This window comes from Epinephelus fuscoguttatus, linkage group LG1, assembly GCF_011397635.1.
Source record: "Epinephelus fuscoguttatus linkage group LG1, E.fuscoguttatus.final_Chr_v1".
NCBI classification, from domain to species: Eukaryota; Metazoa; Chordata; class Actinopteri; order Perciformes; family Serranidae; genus Epinephelus; species Epinephelus fuscoguttatus.
Window position 1 is genome coordinate 39,559,417 of NC_064752.1, and position 27,326 is coordinate 39,586,742.

At 41.0% G+C, this 27,326-nt stretch overlaps 1 protein-coding gene across 1 annotated transcript in view; it reads right to left on the minus strand.

Moving 5' to 3' along the window:
* cdk18 (cyclin dependent kinase 18) overlaps nt 1-27,326 on the minus strand; it is a 62,066-nt gene that overhangs the window by 12,693 nt on the left and 22,047 nt on the right. The window contains exons 2-12 of the mRNA XM_049583338.1: nt 18,497-18,632; nt 10,557-10,693; nt 7,928-8,059; nt 6,324-6,380; nt 4,869-4,983; nt 4,066-4,160; nt 3,918-3,980; nt 3,042-3,165; nt 2,297-2,417; nt 669-766; nt 478-583 (exon numbers count right to left, since the gene is read on the minus strand). Of these exons, the coding sequence (XP_049439295.1) occupies nt 478-583; nt 669-766; nt 2,297-2,417; nt 3,042-3,165; nt 3,918-3,980; nt 4,066-4,160; nt 4,869-4,983; nt 6,324-6,380; nt 7,928-8,059; nt 10,557-10,693; nt 18,497-18,614 (1,166 nt within the window). The 5' untranslated portion in view covers nt 18,615-18,632. The remainder of the gene's footprint in view (nt 1-477; nt 584-668; nt 767-2,296; nt 2,418-3,041; nt 3,166-3,917; nt 3,981-4,065; nt 4,161-4,868; nt 4,984-6,323; nt 6,381-7,927; nt 8,060-10,556; nt 10,694-18,496; nt 18,633-27,326) is intronic.

The following is a 27,326-nucleotide window of genomic DNA, read 5'->3' on the forward strand; positions in this document are numbered from 1 at the left end:
GTCACTTTACATACTTAACGTAAACTTACATAAGGTAGGGTTAGGAGAAGACACATGGTGGTAATCTACCTTGAAATAAATAAATTCACATGGGACATGAACACTAGTTTCCTGAGGAAAAGGTTTTTTTATTTTTTTTTTTTCCCATCCACCACCAAACCTGCGTCCATACACAAACTTTTGCTTTATAGAACTTCCTTCTTTACTCCTGTCAGCACATTGGTCATGTGATCACAACTTTCCCGATTACGTGGGTTATAAATTAATTGTGATGCATTATTTTCATAGATATATGTACAAACAGTACATGGGAACAGCTTGAAATGAACCAGCTCAGGTATTTCCCCTGAAGTCTCTGTAGGTCTGTGTTGTTACTATGGGCTCAGTGTTACCATGTGCTTTTACACTTGGGACCGACTTTGTTATGTGTAAAGTGGCATAAATAAAGCTGAGTTGAGTTAAACCTGTTGGTATTACCTGGGCACATGGTTGATGAGAGCTTGAGGTCTATATTGAGGAAAGAGGTAAGAGCGAAACTCGTCATTACTGCTGATACCAGGCCAAGTCTCTTCTGTTGCAGTGCCTGGAAGACAAAGAAACAAAGAAATGTATGGCTGCCCACTGTCACTATTCTTACTTAATATATTAGTGCTGTGTTACTATCTTACCCAGAAGCCTAAAAATTAAGTGTAGCTCCTCTTTCACTGTGGCGCCAGGAAACATGGGACGACCTGTTGCCATCTCATACAAGATACAACCCACACCCCTGGAAGAGGAGGGAGGAGATACAGTGACGACGAGCAAACAACAAAAGTCCTTAAACATTATGGAACTCTAGGTGCGGCCATGTTCAACACACACACACACACACACACACACACACACACACACACACACACACTTCAAAGAGCACTGATCAGAAGTGCAAACATGTGTAGAGTGAGTGGGCACAGTGCAGCCTTTTGTTCCACCCAGGGCGTCGTGTTGAAGAGGTGCCCAGTGGTCTGATAAGAGGACATGTAGCTAGGTGATGCTAGAGAGCCACATTTATTCTTCAGTGAATTGTGTGGGTTTTCTCACCATGGCAGACTGCTAATGAGCAAAAATACATAGGGAAAGTGAATTCTCATCTCCTGGCTAATAACCGGGGAGATTTTAATAGACATGTATTATTCATAGAAGTCCTGGACAATTCTAAAGTAAGACATTCATCTGATTCACCAAGTAAACAGCAGTGCTCAGTACCAGGGTTGACACCAGAGTCTTGGGGACATATAATATGCTTTGGGGTTCTCTGAAAGAGTTCAGCTTTGTTCAGATCCAGATCAAGGATGAGACGGCAGTCAGATTACACAAAAATATCCCAAACCAAGTAAAAATTGGTGTAGTTTACAGTATTTTTTGCTTTCAACCAATTTGGTCTTGGCGTTACTGGGTCAGATGAGATGATTAGTAGAGTCAAAAATGTCGAACTTCGACACATATGGATTTTAAGATCTTAGTTCTCAACTTGCAAACTAATATGGTATTACAAAAGCATCAGTATGACAGAGTAAGTCCTGCAATACAAAAATTATATTTGTGGCAACAATTAGCCCTGACCCTCATCACTAAGTGGCTGATAAAATCAGTAAATGGATTGTATTAAATACTGTTAAAATACAAACTCACAGGACGGTAGGGCAGTTTCTAAGACTTATAGAATTATACTCTCCAACCAAGAAAGTTTTCTTCTTTTGCACTGTTGATCAGCACACTGTGTTGGTAACAAGCTGCAGCCTCTAGAGCTGAAAAAATGAGGAAGTGCAGTTCCTTTACTGGCCACTTGGGGCTGATTCTAAAGGTGAGTCAATCCCCATAGACCCCCATGTTAAAATGCCCAACTTTACAGCAGAAATAAACGAAATGTTTTTGATGCAAAAAAAAAAAAAGGTTTTAGGAAATTTCCCTGTCATGGCAATTGTACAGTGGGTAAATTTATCTATAACTCACCCGTTTATATTTTAGGCTAATAGTTATGCATAATTAAGGGTGTGGTAGCTCTGAGCAACAAGCTGTCTGTGAGGCATCACCACAGTCTGAGTCAGATCCACCCCACACTCCTCCACAGCTCCACCCTGTCCAAATTTGGCCACTTCTCCAATAATCCAAAATGGCAACAGCCAAAATGCCAAACTCAAGGTATCGAAACATGAGTTTACAGACCAATGGGTGATGTCAAGGTGGCTATGTCTATTATTTTATACCGTCTATGGCTGGGAGGCAAGTACATACATATCTATATTGCACTACTCACCACATATCAATGGGTGTGGAGTATTCTGTTGAGCCCAGCAGCACGTCAGGGGGCCGATACCATAGGGTTACCACCTCATTGGAGTAGGTCTTAGTGGGGACAGACTTGGCCCTCGCCAGACCTGGACAACACAGCACAGTCGGGGTTCAATGATGTGAGACCTCAGTAACAACTGTTTTTCTCAGACTATTGAAGCAAGCCTGCTTTTTGTGGAAATATTGATTCTCTGTCACATTGATAGCGCCTTTGTACTGAAATTCCCTCAAAATAACAAGTATTGTGTGTCTCCACAGGTGTAATGTGACACAGTACGATGCAGTAAGTCACATATAGCAGGGTAAAACTGTATCAGAGCATCGGTCTCTTTTGAAGTTTGGTCAGTTACAAGCATCTTGGCTCTAACATTGTGTTCTCATAAAAACTTTAGAATAGCCCCTCTGTTACTTCATGTGCTGTCTATAGTTAAAATTATTAAAAATAGTCAGGGAATCCTTGTGGCGTTTTATACTCACTTCTAGCACAAAATTGAGAAAACTCAGAGAAAGGGGCACAGTTGCTAGGATACAGCAAGTAAGAATGCTAAAGTAATCAGGACAGAAGATCTCCAAGTGGCAGTAAAATATAATTGAAAAGCAATCGTGGCAGGAAACGTGCTATCTTATACCCAAGTGCTTGTGTCTTTACGACCACATTTGCATTTGTTGACATTCATGTATGCTGTATGTGAGCGTGCTGTTTTTCCTACCAAAGTCAGCCAGTTTGAGCTCGCCCTTGTCATTGATGAGCAGGTTCTGAGGTTTTAGGTCTCTGTGGAGGATTTTCCTCTTGTGACAGTAGGATAGACCGCGCAGCAGCTGGAACATGAAGATCTGTAGGAGAAAAATTAAAATAAGGAGGATTAAAAAATAGACATCTGTATGATAACAATGGAATATGGATCATAAAACTACTGCATGACCTTTACCAACATTCATCAAGAAATTAATATAATTTGCCTCCCCCTTTTCAAGTCTCTCCTCACTCCTCTAAAAGACTGTTCACAGAAAGAACCAAAGTGATGTGAGCATCCATACTGATGAGCAATATTGTTCTGTAAACAGTGGTGCTAAACACACACTGCATGCTCCAGCTGCTTAGGGAATGATTGGCTGTCAGGGTTTCTGTTGTTCATAAAATCACTCAGTGACTCTTCCAACCATTAGGATAGGAAAAAGTTTTTGACCAGGTTCTTATTTTTCAGGAAATCACATGCTTAGCTGTGTGACTAACAATTTGTAATACACATTAAACATTTGCTGTCAGATTTCTGCTCTGATTCTCTGAATAACTCCTCTGTTAAGAGTGTGAATTAATTTCATTGTTTCAATTCCAGGCCTCCATGGCTCCATACCACAAATAATTCTGATTAATTAGTTGCTTTTTGACTTGAAAACAAGCAGCTGCAAACCCTTAAGCTGCGTATGCATGGTGGAGCACTTGAGGATGTTTGTTATGTGAGTAAAACAGATGTATAATATGGGTTATTTTATGTATTTGTACAGATGTAAATTAATACAAGTCCCTCTCTAGTCAGTAGTGTTGTTGCTGCTGCTGCTGAGTCATTTTCATGCATCTGGCTCACCTTGACGTTATGCATGCTCATGAGATTCCCGCAGTTGTCCAGGTACTGTTTAAGGTCACTGTCCTGGAAGACACAACAGCCACAGAGTCAGATGTATCTAGGTCAACACCTTGTGAACATCTGCACGCTGAACTGTCAATGTACTCACTAGATACTCAAACACCAGAGTGAGGCAGCGGTCGGTGTGGATGATGTCGTGCAGCGTGACGATGTTGGCGTGTTTCAGGTTCTTCAGCAGAGAAACTGAGTTGAAAGAAGAAGGAGAGATGAGTTGTGCTGTTTTCTGCAGGAGCCTAAAATGTGACTCCAGCACAATGACAACAACAGTAGACACTAACAGCCTGGAGCTGCTGCTCTGACAATAGCTACGACTTCAGGTTAAATACAGCTTTAAATTTGTGTTGTCTGAGAAAAATAATCACCTGGTCTCTTAAACTTATAGTTGTGTCCTCAAGAAGCTGCAGTTTAAACTCTGTGGTTCAGTCTAAACTCAGGTGCTGTGTCCTGGAGAAATCACCTTACTGCCACTGGAGGTCACTGTTTCTGAGGTTGAACTTAATCCTATTGCAGATACTATGTCTCAATTTCACAGTATAGGCCTACTAACCCTGTACAGTATATACTAATCTTTATGGTACAGTCAATGTCAGAACATTGTATATTATTATACAGTGTGTAATAGCAACTGTGTAATTACATGTAAGAGGTGTCACATCTGCATAATTTGTGATTTTAGACAAAGGATTAACCATGTATTAATTAACGCAGCTCATAATGCAGCAGTAATTAAGCTATATCTGTGTGAAAATTGGAGATTAAATTATGATTCACTCACTTCCTTGTAGTAGGGCTTTACCTAAAATAGAATTATTATCCACCTGAGGGCAACCCACCTAAACTGGAAAATGTGTGTGTGTGTGTGTGTGTTTGTGTTTGCTGATGTGTCTGTACCCTCTCTGATAGCAGTGCAAGGTGCTCCCTCCTCGTGCTCCAGCCGAATCTCCTTTAATGCCACCAGGTTCTCCGTTAGTTTGCTTCGCCCTTTGAACACTGTGGCATACGTCCCCTATTAAAACACACACACACACACACACACACACACACTGCTATCACAGTCCAGTCGCTGATGTTGGCATTTTACATTTCTTGAAATCACGAATATGTTATATTTGTACATTTCATACATATCACATCAAATTTTTAACTAAGTAATGTATTTGTTTTTTTTAAGTGAGTCATCACTGCATTTTTTGTGTCTTTTTAAGCCACCATACGTGAGAGTGTTTTAGGGACCTGTTGATATTTTTTCACTGGGAAGAGTACCGCCAAAAGTGGTTGTTCTTTAATGAGACATCTCTGCGTTTCCTGGCAGTTTCAACATATCCCCTACATACTAACATACAAATGTAATGTATCCGCGGTGTGCACAAACATGCAATGCCAACATTTATTCTGGTGATTGGGTTGATTAGCAGCCTCAGATCATAACATGGATGCTTCTCAAACAGGCTTTGACTTAATCCATTAATTCAATGCTTATTTATTTCACTGAGGGCTGATAATTTCTAATTACTGACTATAACAGCTGAGGTGATTATCCTTCATATACCCTGCAGTAGCTTTTAACTGGTTAAAATCCTTCTATCATTATGCAGTTGACTGTAGGTGTCCTAATAACTACTAAGGGTGCAAAACTTTTCAGATATTAATAAAAGGAACAGCAGCAAATGACATACTTTTATGATGGCCAAATGTGGAAACCTTTCACTGCCTATAAACCAACCATGCCTTTGTGAATCACAAGTTATTTTAATTGACTACAAGAGCCGCTCTATTCAATCCCTCATCACTGCTGTTATCTGCTGCTGAGCCTTGTGACTGAGACTAAGGCAGACAGCTTCCGCCACTAATCATTCCTAACTCCTTCAGGCAATAGCCGTTCTCAGATAAATGGTGTGGGATTTAGGTGCACTGGCCATGTCATGCAATCTGTACAGTCCTCCTCAACCAAACGTGACACTACAGAGTACCATATATCTGAGTACATGGTAGGACTGCAGTTTTAATACTTGCCAGGCTGCGCCAGCCAAGCAGTTTTTCTTGTTCAGCAATATAAACCAACCTGTATGTGTTGTACCCACTTTGAGAGGCCCTTGGGGCTTGGGGCACAGCCTGCCTGATAACTATAATTAAGATTCGCAGACAACTTGTGGTCAGCGTGGTCGACATTATACACTAGAGAGATGGTCCATCGTGTTTGATAAATGTCTGTCTAGCTTCCAGTTATTGCTGCAGTAGGTGTAGCAGTCGTACACTCACCTCTCACTGGGCTGCATGTCAGCTGTTTCCATCAACCCTCTGAAAACTGTTCAAAGGTGAATGTGTGAGTAATTGGTAGAGACTTACCTCACCCAGTTTGCCGAGTTTCACGTATGTCTCCAATTTCCCAAAGCCTATATCAGACTGGAGGCAAGAAGAAAAAGGCAGACTGATCTCATAGTGTTCACTGTTATGATTCTCTCCTCTGATTAAACCACGGAGCTGTCAAAAGATCATATTTCCAAACACTGCTTAATTATTTCTAAAGTTAATTAAGTACAAATCCTTTCTTACTCTGTCAACTTGGTATGAAAAACAAACACCTCTTAATGGAGAACTGGAATGGGAAATAGCAAAGAAAATAAGAGACTAATTATGGTGACACTTTATTTGATTAGTCCGCCTGCAGATATTTGTAACATTAGTATTTGTAAAATTTCAACAGTTTATTGAGATTCAACAAGCTTTGTCTGTAGATGTGATAATTCATGTACAAAATCCAATAAAAAGATCCATCACAGTATGATATTAAATTGACTCTCAGATTCTCAGAATGACATTAATGCTCTTTGCAGATGACGTGGTTCTGTTGGCTTCATCACACTGTGACTTCCAGCATGCACCAGGGCGGTTTGCGGTTTGCAGTTTGAGTGCGAAATGGTTGGGATGAGAGTCAGTACCCTCAAGTCTGAGAGAGTTACTGCCGCAAGCTAAGGAATTCAAGTATCTCAGGTCTTGTTTCCGTGTGAGGGTAAAGTGGAGTGCGAGATGGATCGGTGGTTTGGCAAGGTGTCTGCAGTGATGTGCAGCATCCTTTACCTCACCTATGGTATGAGCTTTGGGTAGTGACTGAAAGAATGAGATTGCTGATACAAGCAGCCGAAATGAGTTTCCTCCATAGGGTGGCTGGGCTCAGCCCTAGAGACAGGGTGAGGAGCTCAGACATCCAGAGGGAGCTCGGAGTAAACTTGCTGCTGCTTTGCGTCGAAAGGGGCCAGTAGAGGTGGTTCTGGCATCTGTTTAGGATGATTCCTGGGGGCCTCCTGTTAGAGATGTTCCAGGTATGTCCAAATGGTAGAAGGCCCCGGAGCAGACCCAGAAAATGCTGCAGGGATTATATATCTTAATCTGGCCGGGGAACGCCTTGGCATGCCCCAGGAGGAGCTGGAAAGTGTCGCTGGGGAGAGGGACATTTAGAGTACTTTGCTTAGCTTGCTGCCCCTGTAATCCAGCCCCAAATAAGATGAAAATGGATGAATGCACAATGATACAGCTGACATCACAAAGTTTGCCATGATACAACTTTGATTCGATCTACTGACAAAGTGATACAGTTGAATTGTTGAATCTCAACTAATAAGCTGTTAAAATGTTACAGATACTCTTTAACCTACCTGTAGGTGGATTATTAAAATAAAGTGTTACCTAATAATACAGAAGGACCAAAATAATAATAATAGCAGAAAAGCAAGATAAGAGGACTAGTAATTTGTGGAGAGAAAATATGCTTTGAGACATTCACTGGTTCAAAGAGACCACAGATTTTAAAATAAACAAGGAGCCAATATGGTTGCTAAAATTAGATTTACAGTTAGTTAGATTAGATCAACAAACAGTCTTACAGTGGTTATTTGAATATTATAATATATTTTTGATAGATCGATAAGTATGGAGTAATAAAAAGCACTAACCAGTGAAGCACGTCGAGACATGCGACTGAGAGGTTTGCAGAGTGGTGAGTTTTCACTCTCCAGCTGCAGTTTCTTGAGAAACTCTGGGGGCAGGCGGATGTCCATGGGCAGAGACATGCGCTTACTGACGTCCTGCAGGATTGTGGGTGTAGAGTTTAGCCACCTTTACAGACTATACATCTCTAGACAACCAAATCATGACATATGGCCAAGAACTAGCTTTCCCTCTACATGCACATAAATACAGGTACTGACAGTCATTGACATGTCAGTGTACGCAGGCATCTGTTGGAACACATACGCTCCTATTTTAATCAATACAGCTGTTTGCAGTAACTGCTTGTGTTTCACTTTACAAGTCTTTCATTTCATGTCTGCACCTACTATGTTTGTGTAATGGGTTCTGAGCACTGCCAAAATGTGAATGACCTACACTAAACACAGTGCCTGGAGGCATCTTGCGTAGACACAGACTGTTCTACTAACAAGCTGCTTTCACTACCAAGCCTGTGCAGACATTGTGTTAAAGTCCAGCTAAAATCCCTTTAGGTAATTTCTCTTTGTAGTCAAAAATAAGGGCAGTCTTTAAAAATGTATTATTACCTGTTTTTGTATTATTAAAATGAAGACAAAAGGTATTTGAAGAAATAATCAGACATGCTCCTTTTTGTCTTAGCTGGCAACGCAGTCTCACTCCCAACTCGTCAAAAACTGATGCTTGGTCAGTGGTCCTCTGCATCTAAGACCGATGCACCAAGGCACCCTTTAGTGGTGGTATGAGATGCACCAGGTGGCAAGATCAGTTGCTTGGGCTCCAAGCAACTGGCATATTAAGAAAGTCCTCATGGAGCAGGCAGGCAGGATGGTGTATGGGTCAAACAAGCAGTGGACTTTCACCCGAAAGACCACTGTTGACACGCTGTCCATGATCATCCAAAACTGATGCAGTAGAGGTTCCTTAAGCATCATACCTTGACCTGTAGGGGCACTGACCGAGCGTTGGTATTTGACAAGTTGGTAGTAAGACTGTGTTGACATGTTAGCCTGGTTCCAGACCATAGACCCCGCCCACTCAACTGAGTAGACTTGCATCTCTGGTCTGGCATACTGCAATGAATTTGCGATTTATCTCGTCCAAACGATCAAAGGACCAATGAACGCTGGGGGTGGGGGCAGGTCTAGCGATTAGCCAATCAGCGCCACGCTGATGTCAAGCTGTGCGTTGGTGGGTAACTGGTGAGGACAGCAACAATAGCGACCGCTACAGATCCTACAGACCACATTAACGATGCTATCGAGGTATTTCGCCACTACTCGCGTTAATGGAGGACCAAATTAAGGAAGCTGCTAAATTGGATTTAACGGCGATGCAGCTGGGCATGCACAACGACGGAGACATTTTAAACGGGCAATACTTGCTTGTTTTCGGCACCCCGAGGCATGGATACTAATGACGTCAGATTCTGGGTGAGTCGTTGATCTCTACTGATTGGTTAGGGAAAAATCTAATTCCCTCCCCCTTGTAAATCACCTTCAATGGAGGTGAGCTTCAGTCTGACACTCAGGCTATTGACATGTGACAATCTGTTCACACCACAGTCTGGAAACGAGGCTAGTCAGTCAAAAGTGAAATCACCTGTGTGGGTGTACCATGGATGTGCAGGGCCTTTAAATGTTAAGGAGTCATTAATTAATGAAGGGCTCTTCCATTTGCCTAATAAGTCAAGTCTGGGCTTGTAAATGTTAATGAGTTAATAAACCCATTTTGGTCTTAATGCTCTGTGGCTCTTTTCCAGAAGATAAATGGTTGAACTGTCCATTGGAAAGGTCGTCCTGATGAATTAGCAAAAGCTCTAGCTGAAAAGACAACGTTATAAACACCAGCTTAAGAGATTTTTCACATCCTGGCAAGCATAAAATTGTCCTTATTAATGGATTACTGATTTGTAACACATAAATTAATCATACAGCTGTAGTTACAACTTGTAAACTCTTTAATAGAAAGAGGTACATACTGTACATATCCTATGCCTGCTGAATAAAGCCATCCAGATAGTCTAGCTCCCAGACCTCTCACTGTTGCAACATTATTTCTGTCATCACAGTACCACGTCCTTCCTGAGCACTCACTTCCCTCTGGCATAGCTTCACTTGACTGTCTGCTACGAGTTGTGTAGAGCATGAGACAGACTCGAAGTGAATCACACTCACTCCACAGGGACTTTTTCTGAAAAGGTGGAACTGTGAACTCTCTCACATTTCCAATAAAAAGTCTGGTGCTTTGGCGAGAGAACAAAAGCCTCGGAGGTTACTCATCTCATGGAGCTGGCAGAGGTGGAAATGAAGAAATGACTCCTGGGGAAGAGTTTAAACAGAAGAACAAACTACACAGGCCACTGCTGAGATCTATGTTAAACTTTCTTTTAATGCTTTAAATGTGCAGTTGAACCATGACAGTTTCTAATTAGTGCTTAATTGACAACACACAAATTACTGTGGAAGAAAAACTTGTCAGCATGTAACTCCAGCATGACCGAAAACCAAGGGGAACACTTCAGCTGTTAACCTGTTCATCTGTGATATAAACCCGTGTCCTCCTACAGTTGCTCCTTGAGCCTCTGCTACTTACCTCCATGGAGAAACGTCTGTGCTGGGCCTTGCTGTGGAAGTGGAGGTGGGACGGAGACTGAGCTCCCGGTGTTGTTGGCTCAGGGCTTGAAGGACTGGCATCATGAGATGGAGGGCCCAGCCTGTCTGGAGTCAGGCCTGACAGAGCAGAAACATTATCACTTAACATTTGCACATGTACAGATGGGTGACAAAGGTAAACCCACCTGTGTGTGTTCCAGAACAGCTAAAATAAACAGTAAATTTTCCCTGCAGAACACAGGAGCTGCTGGTCTACTGCTGCCTCAGTCAGTTAGTTAGCTTGTGTTATTGTGTGACTTTGTTGTTTTAAAGGGTTAGTTCAGATTCACGCTCAAGTCACACAATGGCTTGGCAGTGGTAGAACAGCGGCTCCCGTGGTCTACAAGGTAAAATTGTGTTTTTTGTCAATAGCATGTGGCTTTGAAGAGAGCGAAATGACGGTTTCAGTTAGATGCTCGAAAGGGCTATCTGACAGCAAGGTAAAGCCATGGAAATATTCTAAATATAGCATACACCTAAACTGATACAGATCTTCTTTTAGGTGGAACTTTTCTTTGATGGCTAAAATATGTTTTGCTGCATCTGTCCACACAACCCTGTCTCCTGGAAATTCTGTTTGCATGTTACTAAACTGCCTCCTTAATCATTTTCTTTTGGCTGAGTAATTTCTGCCTGGATTATGTTCAGAGACAAAGTTTCTTTCAGGTAATGAAACACTAGGTTAATGTGTCGTACAGGCATTTGAAAGAGGTTGTTGGGGAGAATGGCGGGCATAAAAGAGCACGACCTAAGCACCTGAACTACGTTTGTGTCCAGACTCATATCTTAGGTTTAGGCAAGAAAAGCACTTTGTTCAAGGCTAGGAAAGATAGTACTTTTGGTGAAATATTAAAAAATAATGCCGTGGTCACTACGAGTGGATACTGTATTGCTAGATTGCATTACACTTTTATTATTACATTATATTATTATATTATATTACATTAGATTACTCTTTATGTCAATAGGAAATTCTCTTGACATTACATCTCCCTTATAAATGTATTTGCTGTTTCAAATTAGTTGTATATAAACATAATTTTAGAGATAAGGGGCTCATCCACAATAGTACATTGCTTAGCTTCTGTGGTGGTACTCTGCCTGCTTCTCCGAACCGGCATTGCCTGACTGACATCTAGTGTATGTAATACACTGACTATGGATAAGTACCTCATGCAACCCTACTTCAAAAGATCCAAACCAACCCCTTATGGGGTAGCCTCTGTAGTTGACATGCCCCTTTTATAGAGACAATTACACTACATGTCTCCAGTAGAGCCACCTGGAGACTGCAAGAACTGTGACGGGTCAGTTTTGGCTGCATGCTTTTTTGTCTACAAAGTGCTGTTTGAGATTGCTGATTGTTGGAATGGACTTTGAGCTTCTTGTTTTCAGAGACGAGGTTCATCAAGACTATAGAGGAGATTATTGTTAAGCCAGCTGAAGCAAACATAACACACTATTATACTCTGTGAGCACACCAGCATTTCAGTGTGACAGCTATCCAGCCACTGTAATGGGAAGAATGGACTTTGATCCTCATAATACAGCACTGACTGTGATGTGTGTTTGATGCCTGGTCGGCGTCTTTTGAATGCTACCTGCTGTGAGGATTCAGCTGCAGTTTGATCTCCAGTTTCAATACTGAGTGTTGGCCGCCTCACCAGTACGGCAAGTGTGGGGTGTTAGGTGGACATGTGTCCCCAATTTATCGGCAGCTTTCAGGTGTGCATATGTCTGTGTTACAACTGTTCCCTGCTGGGGTGAAGCACAAAGCTCTTTAACTCCTTGTTTCCATGGGGATGATGGCTAACAAGGGAAGCGGGTCTCAGTGTTAAGGGGTAAATCTCCTATACTGTATCTCCGTAAAGCCCCCCCCCCCCATAATGCACACTTTTATTTATATACATGAACATGAATATTAACTGCATGACCTCCACACACATACATGTACAATACATAACCTATAACAAGCAATGACAAAAAAATATAAAGGAAGCAGACAAATAGAGGCCAAGGTGGCTGTCAGATTTTAAAATGCTTGGATGAGTTTAACAAGGCGTTTGTAACAGTGCTACAGAGAGGCTTCTAACAGGCCACTTGGCATGAGATTGATTGACAGTCTAAATGGGCTGGGAGGATGAGATGACAACCTGTTTGCTAGTCATTTGAATATCACAGCTACAGCACTCCTTTGATCTCCAGACGCTAATTAGGGTCAGTGAATGCGACACTGATATGAGCTTACACACACACAGTGTCTGATTGCTGAGATATGGATGAATGCCTGTTAGACATCTTATTAGGAGTAAAAAGCAATCCAATATCGTATGCGGCATGATGTTTTTGTAGCGTATCCATCTGGAGCTGTGGTCACAGGGAGCGGGAAACAGAGGTAGAGAGGACTCAGAAATAACTGTGGAATTGTGTTGGGAAATAACCTTCACAAATATTGGCAGAATTAACACCCAGTCTGTTTGAACCGACAAGCTGGTCAATGCCGTTAATGAGCCTTCGTCAAGGACAGACATTTTCCAAACACTATAAAACTCATGTTACAAACCTTGATGAAAAATCCTGAGAGTACTTAACAAGACTAGGAGTCTACAGCCATGCTACTGTGTCGCTCTGCCTGTACTGGAGTTTTTGGCTAAATGCTAACACTGGCATGCTAACAGGTTCACAACAACAATACTAACATGCTCATGTTTAGTGTGCCCATCCCCTAGTTGTCAAATACCCACGCTTTGTCACTACCTTTGGCGTGTGGTAAAGGCGCCAAAGGCACTCTAGCATATTTATGAGATGTGCAGGGCTTTCAGCTTATCCAGTGTAAACCCATCCACAGCCATATTTGACACTGTGACCAACTGACTCAGTATAAAGAGCACAGTAAAAGCAGCAGCACATTTACATCGTGTTATGTTATCGTTACGTAACAAACGTATCTTAACCAAAACATAATCTTTTTTCTACACCTTATCAAGTAGTTTTGTTGCCTAAATCTAACCGAGACCCTTTCACAACATTAACCCATGTTACAATGTGTTTCAGCTGTGCGTCACATAGAGACACTGGAGGGTGCCCTGTGTGTCGCTATCAGACGCTGAACGCCATGACAAAGCGTCAGCATCTGACGACTTGAGAATAAGGACATGTTAGTTTAGCTGGTGTAATGTTTACTATGATCACCACTGCAGTTTGGTGTGATAGCATGCTAACATTTGCTAATTAGCATTTAACACATAGAACAGCTGAGGGTGATGGGAAATTATTTGTAAACCAAAGTATTAGATACAATAAGGAGACTTTAATAAAACAAAAGGGATCACCAAAGTTACTTCCAAGTTAGTGACAAGCTAGTGAATGAAGTGGAGTATTTAGCTGCTAAAGAGATTTTTCAGGAGTTGGTAGAGACAAAAACAGAGCTAAAAAAAGATGATTGGACTTTGGACTGGATTGACCAGAAACAGGACTTCACATAAAAGCTAATTTTGATGTGTGTCTGCTGGATGTAGTCATCTGTTTGCTAACACTTTGACCATAACAGCTTTACAAGATGCATTGTATACTGCTTATATCTTGCTACGTTGCTCACATCTGACAAAGACAAAAAAAAAAAATAAAATAAATCTGATTATTCATAAGAAAACTCTGTAGAGTAGCTTTAACTGAGGCAAAGCTAAAACTGTCATGTGGTCAACAGGTTATGCGGTAGGTTTATGGGAACAGTAGCTAATGGTGTTTTTCCTGTAAAATCAAATGGCAGTGTGTTTTGGCCAACAGCCAGTCAACATAACCAAGATAAGAGAATCTCACCTGCTTGGTAATAAAGGTTATTTTTTCTGCCACTGTGTGCCAGAGGGTTCTATAATTTAAAATGGCTTAATGAAAACCAACAAAGTCAACACTGGTGCTACTTTTATTTAATTTAATTATCATTTGGCTATTTTATCCACTTATGTTGTTTAACTATATTGTATATGCTTAGCTTGTATATGTTTAACTGTATTGTGTGTATGTCTTTTTACCACGTTTTTAACTATTGCAGCATACATATTGAATTAATTCATAAAATATCAGGCAAAGGAACTGCCAATTAAACCCTAGCCTTTCAGCAAACAGGTGCATTTGTTTGAATGTCGATTAATCTACATTGTATCTTTTTAAATAAAACATAAATTAAATCGATTCAATTGAAGACTCAACCAACCCATTGTCACGTGTTAGCGATTCAAATCAACAGACTTTAATAACTGATTTGTTATCCCTTTAATCAGGATTTGTTTCTTCTCTGCAGAGAATTTTTGGTATCAACTGTGATGAAGAAAAATCTCTCATCAGAGCGCTGATGTGTCACCGTGGCATATGTGATTACTCTCATGTTCATATTGGAGCTCAGTAAAACAGCTTAATGGACTAATATATGGAAAGCAAACAAGGGGATTGAGCCTAATGTGAAATATTAGCAGTTAGTCAGGCAGGAAGTCCTGGCTACCTCTAACACGGACTGATACACAGACACACACACATTCACATATACACTTTGAAGCTAGAGCAGCTTATTTTTGTGTTCATGTGTCGCTGTATCTTACGTGTGTATCTCTGTGTGCCTAAGGGAATGCTCATTAGTTCATCGGGCTCATTGATCTGAGACTGATTGACTTTCTTTGTTTGTCAGCGTCTTCCAGCTGCTCGTGTTTTTAAATGTGAGAGATGATATGAGAGAATCCAGTAATCTGATGAGTGAAGTTAAAGTCACTCGAGCATGAGCTGCATATTTAATAAGATTTGTTTGCACAGTTGTGAACAATTTTCTGTAAAAGCAGGGGAAACAGGTAGCCTGGCTCAAAAATCAGCCTACCTGCCTCTCTAAAACTCGCTAACTAACACGTTGTATCTGGTTTGTTTAAGCCTCACACAAACAAAAATGTAAAGATGATTACCAACTCTCTGCAATCGGGAACTGCCCATTGGTTCGACATCCCATTGTTCCGACCACATTAAACTCATTGTTCCGAAGTCCGTTCCGAAATCATCATAATGCCCTGTGGTTAAGGTCTGGTTAGGTTTAGGCACAAAAACCACTTGGTTAGGGTCAGGAAAAGATCATGGTGTGGGTTAAAATGAAAAAGAAAGTGACAAACACATAAGCCGTGAGCCTGCTCTGCCTCAAGCCGGTCGCGGCGCACCATACGCCCGCCGCGAGCCGTTCAGCACCGCGGACGGTCGGACTAATGGGATGTCGAACCAATGGGCTGTCGAACCAATGACATGGACCCCTGCAATCAAGCCAATTAGCATATTTCCAGAAATGTCAAATGACAGCCTGTTCTCATTCCCAGGTTGTCAAACAGCAATTCTTTGTCTCGCCCCTTGGCGTTTGATATTGACACTATAGGCACACTTCAATCTTGATGAGACGCATTGGGTTGCAATTAACTCCACTGTAGACTTATCCATAGCAAATAGCTAATGCTGAGAGCAACCGACATAGTATAAGGAGCAAGAAAGTCTGTATAGCATGGGAGGGAGAGGAGGTGGATGGGTCAAACAAACCAGTATGTCACCCTGGAGACTGTAGTTCATGTCCCATGTGAAAGCAAAAGTCAGTGTTAATGGTGTACACATGCTCCAAATAATGCCTTTACCAAACATTAGCCTCAATATTCACTGGATCTGACAAAACATGCATGGACCACATGTTGTGTTCAGATCATTATATCCTTGCAAAAATGTCAGAGGATGTTTTCCATTTAAACAGCAGTATGATGTAAGCAGCATGATATAATCCCTCACATGGGACAGAAGAGTGCAAGACAGAAAAGAGAAATGAACAGGAAAAAGGTGAGTGTAAACATCAGCTGGATTTAGGTCAAATGCTCTGTCTTTCTTTGTGTCTCCTTAATGTCTCTTCACTCAGTTGTTTACCTCCATGTCTTTGTCCTCTTCCCCCCTTTCTCTCTCTCTCTCTGCCTGTCTGTCTGTCTCTGTCTGGTTACCTCTTTCCTGACCTTCAGGAGCAGACAGTGATGCAGACAGATGTACTCTGGGGGGTTAAACTACATATCCAGCTGCTTCTCTCTGCCAGGCAGCCGAATAACAGCCTCACTTTACAGAACTCTATGTTCACACAAGAGGCAGAGGCTTTAATTGCCTGATTATGATTCGTTGATGTGATAAACAAACAGGTCTGATGAAACCACAGTACATAGTGCTTACTTTAATGCTTGTGCGCTGGTCTTGGCATAAAATCTAATCGTTATTTTCCAGCTTAAAGCATTTAAAGAACAATGCACAGTGATGACATCATGCAAGATGAAGCGGTTAAACATCGTAGTAGCTCTGCAATCTAATGCTGCATATGTATTAATGCAATTCATTCATGTTATTCCATCTCATTGTACTATCTTCACAGTCAAACTTTGCATCATAAAGCAGAGACACTCAAAGAACCTAATTCTGAGTGCACTCAGTTCCTTTGCATTATCTACCACCACTTATCCCACCATAACCCTCATTTCCCTTTGAAGCCTGCTGATCCTCTGTAACTAAGCTTCGGTGGTGGTACCAGTCGTAGCTGGAAATACCCCAGTTAATCTGCGAGGGTCCGCTACAGACACGGAAGGAAGGGAGGCTTTTGTATTTGGCATTAAAAACCAGAATGAGATTGCAGTTGTGCGCTATTATTAGACATGAGCTGTTCATTCACACAGGGACCAAAAGACACAAGGAAATAGAGGAGCTCAGGGTTCAGGACTTTGAACATGCTTAATTAACCAATGGTTTATTGGTTACAAAATTGTTTTCTTAGCCACTGTGGCCAACCTGTCAAACACTGAAGTCCCTTTCACTGAAATGGAGTTACAAAAACATTTCTATATGGTATCCTACACAACCAAAATACCTGCAAACTGTAACAGGAGAGACATTCTGTGGGCTTAAAGGGATACTCTGTTGAATTTCAACCAGCTTTGTGTCATAATAATCTGGGTCATAAGTGTAAATGAACTGTTTCCTCTATCATGCCAGAGTCCCTATCTTTTTTTTTACTAATTTGGCAGCAAAAATCTGCCCGAAGACGGATTTTGCTTCACTCAGAAAATAAATAACTATATTCTGTCAAAGTTACAGTTTTAATTGAAGTTTAAATTCTGAATACAATTACTGTCTTTAAAAATACTTAAAGGGATGACTTTCTTTGTTCTGTTTCACTGGTTCTAACACCATGTCCTCACCGAATGCAACATGAGCGAGCATCAGTTTGATGACAATGTTTTCTACTGGAATGTTCTAACTGGCTGCAAGCGACACAGTGCTGCTGGTTTGAGCTGAACTTTTGTCGCCCTGTTTCTATTTATTCCTGTTGCCAGTTTTTAAAGCTCCACAGTGGATAAAGAATTTACGCAACATCTCCTCATTTAACTACAAAAACCTAAATGAGGTGGCAACAGACTGAACAAAGATCGCCAAAGAGCTGTAAATGACCAGTGCTAAGAACAACCTACTTACTGCTGGCTATATTGTTTGTCATTTCCAGTAAATCCCAATAGAAAAAGAGTCTTCTGTCCAAAAAGTGCAAATGTAGAGAGATAAAAAGCTCTCACTCTCCATTTCTATAGTCTTTGTGTCTGTGGTGACGGCAGGCATACAAAAATGAGTGAGAACAATCTATAGTTCAAGCAACAGCCCAGGTTTTAATTTAAACTTTAACTAGACCTTAACCATTGTACTAACAACCCAACACAGTTTAATGTCAAACTTTAAAAACAATTTGGAGGAATTTCTTTAAATTTGGGACCCACACAGTATATCATTAAGGTTACCAAGAGGTCCCCCATGGCTGAATGACACTTAAGTTAGTGACATGCAGGTTCTTACCCTGAGTGTGCTGTATGTTGAGCTGGTTTATCTGCTCAGTGAACTCATTCTCCTCAATGGTCTCAGTGCGAGGAACAGAAAGAGAAAAACGCCTCTTAAAGTTCTTCATCTTGTGCATGTTGCTGAGGAACAGACTCTGGGAGAAGACAGAGACAAAAAGAGTGACATTCATCAAAAGGTGTACTATTAATTCACCAATCCATCAATTCATGCAGCATATGCATCAAAACAGTCTTTGATGCTTTTCTCAAAGAAAAATATGAAAGGTGCAATATTTGTTTTATATATATATATATATATATATATATATATATATTTATACAACAGTTAGTTCCAGCCCTGCAATCTGATTGGTCGAGAGACAGTAAAACCGTGATGATATTGGAGTACAACATCACAGTTATTTCACTGTGTATGTATCACAGCTGATTACAATCAACCATCAAATCAAAACTGACGGTTAGTGTCAGTTAGGTCAGCAGTTGTGTTGTAGGCTAATTAATTCATCCACTGTCAAACAGCCAAAAATATGGATTTATTTCCTAAAATAAGTTTTGAATTCAACTATGAGTGGTCATCAGAGGAAGATGAGGGAGAGGAGAAGCTGAATCCATCTGAGCACACATCCAGGTTTATCAGTGTTTCATCAGCGGAGCTCAATGACTTGGAGAAAAGCAACATACTGTCAGATCAGAAGGCAGATTTGGCTGTGCCTGTGAAGCCACAGTCCACCATGCAGTCACCAGAGACTTACTTCACCGGCTGCACAATTAATGGAAACGTGCAGATAAATGTGTATAAAGAGTAAGTGCCTGGTGCACCATGTCTGCGTTACATAGCAACGGTGACAGCGGAGTCCTGAGGGAACTATTTTTGTTGGCGGAAGACAAATAAAATGCTTAAATTATCTATTTTGTCCACATTTTTCAACATTTCTTAATCAGCCTTGCTTATTTAACTGTTGAACTGTTGTATAAAAGCAATATCACAGTCGACCTCGTGATGTTGTACTGTGATAGAAGTCGATCTATCTGATGAAGTGTTTTGTCCAGCCTTCCCATCATCTGCACTGGAGCAAATGTTACGCTACATCGCTATAGATGTGTGTGGGAATGTACCACATTAGTGATACAATTATGCGCAGTACTTGCAATCTCGTACTTGGAAGGCAACATTTATTATTTATCAAGGCAAACATTTTCAGCCAGAGTGAAGGGAGCTGACTGGGTTGACATGCCAAAAATTTTAGTTTAAAAAAATCCCTAATTTACCCAGAATTCATTGCAAATCAGTCCTCCTTAAAAGAACTAGACAGCTTTGAACCACAGACGAATTAAGACATCTATCTGAAGTGTGACTGTAAGTTAGATAACAGGGAGGTTTCCTTTGTGGGAAATTGAACATTTTCTCACCATTGCATTTGTGATTCATCCAGTGTCAGGAAACAATAATAACCGTCAGTGTATTAAACCATGAGCTGTATTTTAAAATCCCATTACTTGACAATGCTGTATTATGTTTCCAGTTGTATTATGGAGTGGGTTGGAAGGTTACTGTCGCTAGTGGCAGCTACTGGGTATCGTTAGGATGGTTTATCATTGCAGATCTAGAGGCTGCACACAGACACTTTGCAGTATTTTGATTTCATTTGTTTCCACCCTGTATTTGTGCATACTGTATGTGTATGACATGTTCCTGATAGGGCTCAGGCAGCCATCTGACTTGCACTGTGCAGGTATCACCGCAGAAAGGGTCATCTGATATGAATACACTGGGATTGCTCAGACATAGTAATATCCTGATGGGTTATTGAGGCCTAAAAATAACAGTAGCGAATGTGCAGTCTTGCTGTAATTGAACCAACCACAGACATCTCTTCGGGCTTTCACAATAATGAGCAGAAGCACACACACATATGCACACATTTGTGTCAGTAACAGAATCATGGAGGCCCCGTGAAACCCCCCTTTGTATCAGACAGACCAGAGAAAAAGAGAACAAAAAGATGAGTTGGAAAAAGAGTGCAGTAGAATGATAACTGGCTGGCTGTCGTTATGTAACCTACTGGGGGGAGAGAGCATATTGATCAGCTGCTTTCCTGCTGTTTTCTGCCTCATTATCAGAAACACAAGACTGTCTTTGGTTAAGCTGCAAATAAAGGTCCATCACAGAGGCACAACATGGTCTGCAGCTCGTGTCATGTAGGCAGTGAACTGGGGAGTGTTTACACTTTAGTTTCTTTAATTTGTGGTGTATGCTCTGTACATGAGGAAAAGTTCAGAAGTATTTTTCTGAATGCTTCGCATACAGGATATATATATATGTATATATATATATATATATATATATATATATATATGTTTAAGCAATATCACACGAGAGGGAGTGATGTTGTACTGTGATATCGTCACGGCTGTGATTCGGTCGTAGCCACGAGGCTGCAGGGTGTCTTAATTTGTCTGTGGTACAAAGCTGTCTAGTTCTTTTAAGGAGGACTGATTTGCAAAAACTAAAATTTTTGGCATGTCAACCCAGTCAGCTCCCTTCACTCTGGCTGAAAATGTTTGCCTTGATAAATAATAAATGTTGCCTTCTAAGTACGAGATTGCAAGTACTGCGCATAATTGTAACACTTAAAATGTGGTACATTCCCACACACATCTATAGCGATGTAGCGTAACATTTGCTCCAGTGCAGATGATGGGAAGGCTGGACAAAACACTTCATCAGATAGATCGACTTCTGCCCTGGACAACACAACCAGCCCTCAGAAAGCGTGCCAAACTTAACATAGCCAGTTTGACATAGTGGTTAAATCATGTAACTACACCATCTAGGCCAGTCTTGTGATACCACTGGGCCCCAGAGGACTTTTTCCCATAGACTTAATTTGGGAAAGACATGTCTGTAAATTGCATTAATTTTGTGAGGGCCACAACCTCCAGGAAATTACTTGTTTTACTATCAAGGTTTGATCCATTTGGTCAAAGAACATTTTGAAAGTCTAGAAGAGACGCACAATTGAACTTTTTTTATCTCCATTCAAGTTAGCAGATCGCTAAACCTGAAGTTAGCCACTTAGCCAGTGGAAGTCTCTAGTGCGCTTGCTCTATGGGCCAAATGATTCAGAAGATCCAGGTCATTTTATATCTGGAAAGTCAAACTTTTTTGGCTTTAAACGCCACTGAGAAACTTTTGTATGAATGAATGGGGCCCCACCTCCAATGCTGTTCTCTTTATACATTCATGCAACACGCCTGGTGCGTCTCTCCCTCTCTCTGCAAGGCTACGTGCCCCCTCTGCTGTTGCAGCATCTCTTGCTAGCATATACAGATATGTGTCAATGGCATGAAGTCAAAGGCATGCAAGCCTGATGGCCACTGCAGGACTCAAAAGGACAGGTACAAATGGCAGTGTCAGTGATGTCAGTGCTGTCAGTGGTAATTCTAACGATCCTCAGACAGTAACATTACTAAAGCAAAGCAGCAGTCCAAAGACACGTCTCAGGCTAACTGGCTCAGAATATATCCATGACTGGAACTTAATGATGGTGAAATGAGCTGCTTGATTTGTGAATGTCCCCTGCTGCGCCTTTTACCAGCAGTTGTTACACAGTCAACTCTAGCTCACCACTCAGATGACTAAGGACAATGCTGCAGCTCAATGACATGAGGAGAAAAAGACAATAAATTGCAGTGCTGTAGAGAATCCTGAGGACAGTGACAACATGCAACCTAAAGTAAGAATAAGACAAGGTAGCAGTAAGTGCAGCACCTCAGCATGTATATGAAACATTTCTGGAATTCTCCCCCATTTTGAAAAACCAATTTCAGTCACTGAAGAGTTCACCAGTAACAAGGATAAATTACTGGGAAAATTCAGCAGGCGATGACAGTCAATATTCCCACAGACAGTTTCCTTAGGCAAACAGAGATGACTGACAGTGTCCTCACTGCTCCATATTTCCAAGGTCTCTCCCCTCATATTGCTTGCTTCACAACCCTATTACCAAGCCACAAATCATGAGACATATCTTCCTCTTTTTTTGTCATTTGGTGCCCCTGGTCAGCAGGTGTCACTTGCCGTTACCATGGAAGCAAGGCTCTTAGTTCAGAGTTAGCCTGGAGGTAGAGTGGCTAACTGTAGGCTTAAATAAGTCCTGCAAATCAGATATTTCTGTCCATGTGCTTGCTATTTTGAGTGCATAAGTGCATTTACACTTTGAAGTATAGCAAAATAAAGCGCATTCATAGACTATACAAATAATGGAAGTGATGTCATCTATTGGACTGCTGTTCTGAAGCACTGAGTTTGGGAATTCAGCCATGGCCATCTTGGTTTTCGGTGCCAGAATTGACCATATTTGGATGAGAGGGTGGAGCTGTTTTGGCAGTTTTTGGCTCTTCCACATAGGCTTCATTTTCAGCCTTGGAGGTTGCTGCTTGAATGATCAGAAAGTTGAATGTGGAACATAACACACTTCTCACCCTCAATGGTTGCCATTTTGCCTACGTCACAGAGGAAGCAAGACCATAAACCCATTTCAAACTTGTGAACTGTCGGCCAATGACCATGGACAACACTGTAGCATAGTGCAAATACATGTGTACTTTTTACTGCCACTATACTGTTCTCAGGTATAAAGCTATGTACTAATATTATATATTTGGAGACAGGACATCAGTCTGTTTATTGGGTTAATTCTGTAATAATTTGGTATCACAAAAAAAATTATACAAACGCTAACGCTAGCTTGCTATTTAGCTAATAGTGGCACATTTCTTGATCAGGCACTGACGTTACATGTGTTCTGGCGCAGGCAAAATGGGCATAGTGTGGTTTGGTGCTTAAGCATGTTAAATTGCAAGTGAAGATTTTAGTGTTAGATTATCATATACTGTCATAAACTTGGTAGATCATCTGGGGCCTCATTTATAAAAGAGTGCTTAGGATTCATACTAAAAGTTGATGTGCGCCCAAAAGCTGAAAATGGCATGCGCCAAAAAATAATCTGATTTATAAAACCGTGCGCACGCACACTTGCACGCAATGTTCTCTTTATAAATCACAGACCTCCTGGAGTTGTGCGCACCCAGATCCGCCTCATATTTTGCCCTCTACACGCCCTAGTTCAACCATAAATGGTCATGCAAATCACCTCATGAATGCGATCTGCATATAAATAAGCCGGCATGCGAGTGTTCTCTCGTTGTGTGAGTCAAGGCGATGAGTGAGAAACGAACCAAAAAATGGAATTTCTCTGAGACTGAGCTAGAGACCCTTTAACGAGAGGTGGAGGACTGAAGAAAGATTTTATTTGGTGGCCACAGCAGCGGGATCACTAATAAAAGAAAGCGGAAAAAAGTGGCAACACATCAATACTGCTGATGCTGTCAGCTGTGTCTGTGGGACTGCATGACAGTGACAGAACAAAAAAAAAGTGGTCTGATCTAAAGGTAGACCAAATATTTCTGCTCCTTTACCAACATGTAGCTAATGTGTTGCTTTTAAATTTGAGGATGTTTGACATTGATGTGCGACATAAAGAATCACATTTATTAAAGGTGGAGGCAAAAAGGAGTATGTGCCAGTGCCATCTTGCGCAATTACGCACGAGGGTCACCGCAGTATTTACTGTATATGTTCATGGCAATTAGTCTGAATTACAGCATGAACCAGTGGTATCCCTGTCCCAAAATACAACGTGTAATTTGAAATACAATTCAAAGATGAAAGTGTAATAGGCGAACACGTTTCTTCATGCCGGTTTTGTCATGAACAGCACGTCTAAGTAGGGCTGATGAAATGAGTGTAACGGTTGTGCTTAATGGCTGGATTTCGAGACATGATAAATGCACTGGAAATATTTAGCTAAATAAATAAATATATTCCATGCAGTCGCGCCGTCCTCTCCCCCTGCTGCACTGACAGAGTGGACAATGAGACGTTAGAGGCAGTGCGGATTAAATACGTATTTAGAAAGAATTTCAATTCAGGATTTGAGTTAGATTTTACAATGTTTTTATGAAACAATTATCACTCACTCCACTGACTCCACTTCTCCACCTCGCCGTCTGCGTCGCCACTTCCCAGTGTCTTCCAAAATGTGCGCACGTATGACTCAGAGTTTGCTTACAGGTGCGCACATTCTCCCGCCAAGTTTATTTTTATAAATCACAACCTTTGTGTGGTAAGTGGCGTGTGCCACTTTCAAGCCCCGTATTGTGTGTAAGCAAGCTTTATAAATGAGGCCCCTGGTGACAGAGCCAGCCAGTACAGGACATTCATAGACATAGAAACGTGCCATGAAGGCTTTTTAATTGTTAATACAATAATTTAATAAATAGACCTACAGAGGAAGTCCAGTGAGCACACAAGCAGATACAGCAAACACAGACTGCAAACAACCTGACTGAAATTTGCCAAGCACAAGAAAAAAGTCTTTTAAATCTTGTGATCATCATTTCCGTTATGCATCAGCCGTATTTAATTTGAGACAACACTACTCTATCAAAATCTATTTCTAGTGAACTGAGACAGTTTCCGTTTAAGCTAATAATACATTGTGGCATTGTGGCTGCAAGCACATCAATGAATTTGTAACCCTTCATTTGGAAAAAACATTTTTTTTTTTAACAGAAAAGAAGTGAATGAATAGCATGAGCTGGATGAAAGGAGGGAGTCAAACAGAGTCTGGATTAAAAAAGCAAAGGGAAAAGTTTTCAAAGTTATTGTTTTAATGGCTCTGAAACTAAGTAAGACAGCAATTTGATTTGCGGTCTCCTCAGCACAGCCGGTCAGCTCTGGTTGAATGATTCTGTGTCATTTTACAACCAAAGAGCTTTACAGGTTCCCTGTGGGAGGCCGAATCTCCAGTAGTCCTAAGGAGCGGTTTTTCTCTGAGTGGGTCCCCATTTTGTTTATCTCACGCACAGGATGCATATGCATGTAAGCGGCTGATGCAGTACACCATCCTGCCAATCGTTTCACACTACAGTATTTTACTGAACAGTGCTGGATTTAGAATACTCACAAACTGGCTTTGAAATGTCTTATGAGAAAGGAAAAACACTCAACGTCAAGGATACACACAGTGTGTTTTGGTGAGTAACACAGACTGTAATAACCCCACCTTTAATCAATGAAAGGTTTTGTTACAAAACCCTTTTAGATTTTACTACAGGTGGTTTAATTGAAAAGGTTAAATAATAGTGACTTATATTATGGAACCAAATTAATAATGCACTTTTATTTCTAGAGGTGAAATCTACATATATAAATGTGTTAGATATGCACAAAGGCCCGGGAGTTCAGGGAAAATACCAAAGGCATCCTCACAGTCAGAAAAGTGTGGGTGGCAGCCATAAATTGAACAGCGAGCGGAGGAGGCAGCTCAAAAGGCGATGGTGGAAGCAGATAATCCCCAGATCAGTACAGAGAAAAGGAGGATTTCTAATTCTGAAAAGGAGAAGCCTTTAGAGATCAATCAAATTCAGCTCATGTGATTCCTCAGTGGCAGGGAAACATGCTTTTGGTAGAAAAAAAGCAGCTGCTACACAACACTACTAAAAGTGTATGGCAACCTTTTAGTGTTGTTAATAACACACAATCATGGCCCAGTAATGACCAGTTTCATCCATCACGACAATAAAGGTACCGCTAACATTTATATCGAATATAAAGCTATCTTAACAGCAATAATTTACTGCAGCATGCAGTTTTCTTTCGGCTCACTGCGGATATTCTGGTAATGATACTATGTGATAAAAGCCAGAGTGAATATAAAAACCTGACCTCAGTTAACTGCGTCAGACAAAATATACAATATCAGCCTGTAAGTTTAGGGAACTGGTAGCCTAAAAAGCAATCAGATAAAGCAGAATTACACGTTGAGAATGGAGGAGGAAAGAGGCTTACTGTGCAGAGAGAAATCAATACTATTAGGCTGGCTAAAGGGCTGTTGTGTTTGTGGCTGATGTTTTTCCCTTTGAGAATGTCTCAGCTGGATATCGCTATACTGTAGGAAGGGGGTACTTCCAGCACACATTTAAGAGCTGAAATGAACAATAGTACACTGCATTTGACACCGGTCTAAAACAGACATGTAATCCACTCAAGCAAATTGGCTTCTGCATTGAAAAACGACAATACAAAGACCTCTTTGTGCCGCAAGCTGAGTAACAGTGCTGGGTCCTTTTACTATTTTGGTTTGTTGTGATCTGTTAGAGGAGGACTGTGTTTGTTATGGTGAGGATGAAAAGTGACCTCTACTCCTCTGTTCCAGCATCTTTTCACCAGTGCTGTGCTTTATTTTCTATTCAGTGCTCTCAGTCAAATAGCAGTTCTTGAATCTGAGGGTGCTTTTGCACCTGTAGTTTGGTTCATTTGGTCGCACCAGAGGGAAAAAATGACACATTGTTGCATTTCAGTTCTGGGCCTCTTCCTGTTAACGCTGATTTTATGCAAACAAACAAAGTTCTGACTCGGTAATTGGACAGTTTTGGTGCTTGTCATCCTGCATCATCAGGACCCACGTGGAGAAATCATGGCGACTGACAGTCATTTATGCAGCAGCACTTTAATAGTTCTTAAGTGTTTATATTTATGTTTGGTTTCACAAAGAGTTCATAGAGAAATAACTGATTGTAAGCATTATAGGCTATCATTAGACTGTAAATCAATCGCATGTTATGAATGATGACTAAAATAAAGAAAGGATGAAAAGGAGGCGTCTTGGACAGTAATGACTCAGGTCTTAACACTGTGGGATCACTGTCACACATGTTTGAATGGACTAAATGAACAGACAAAGTACACAAAGTCGGATACA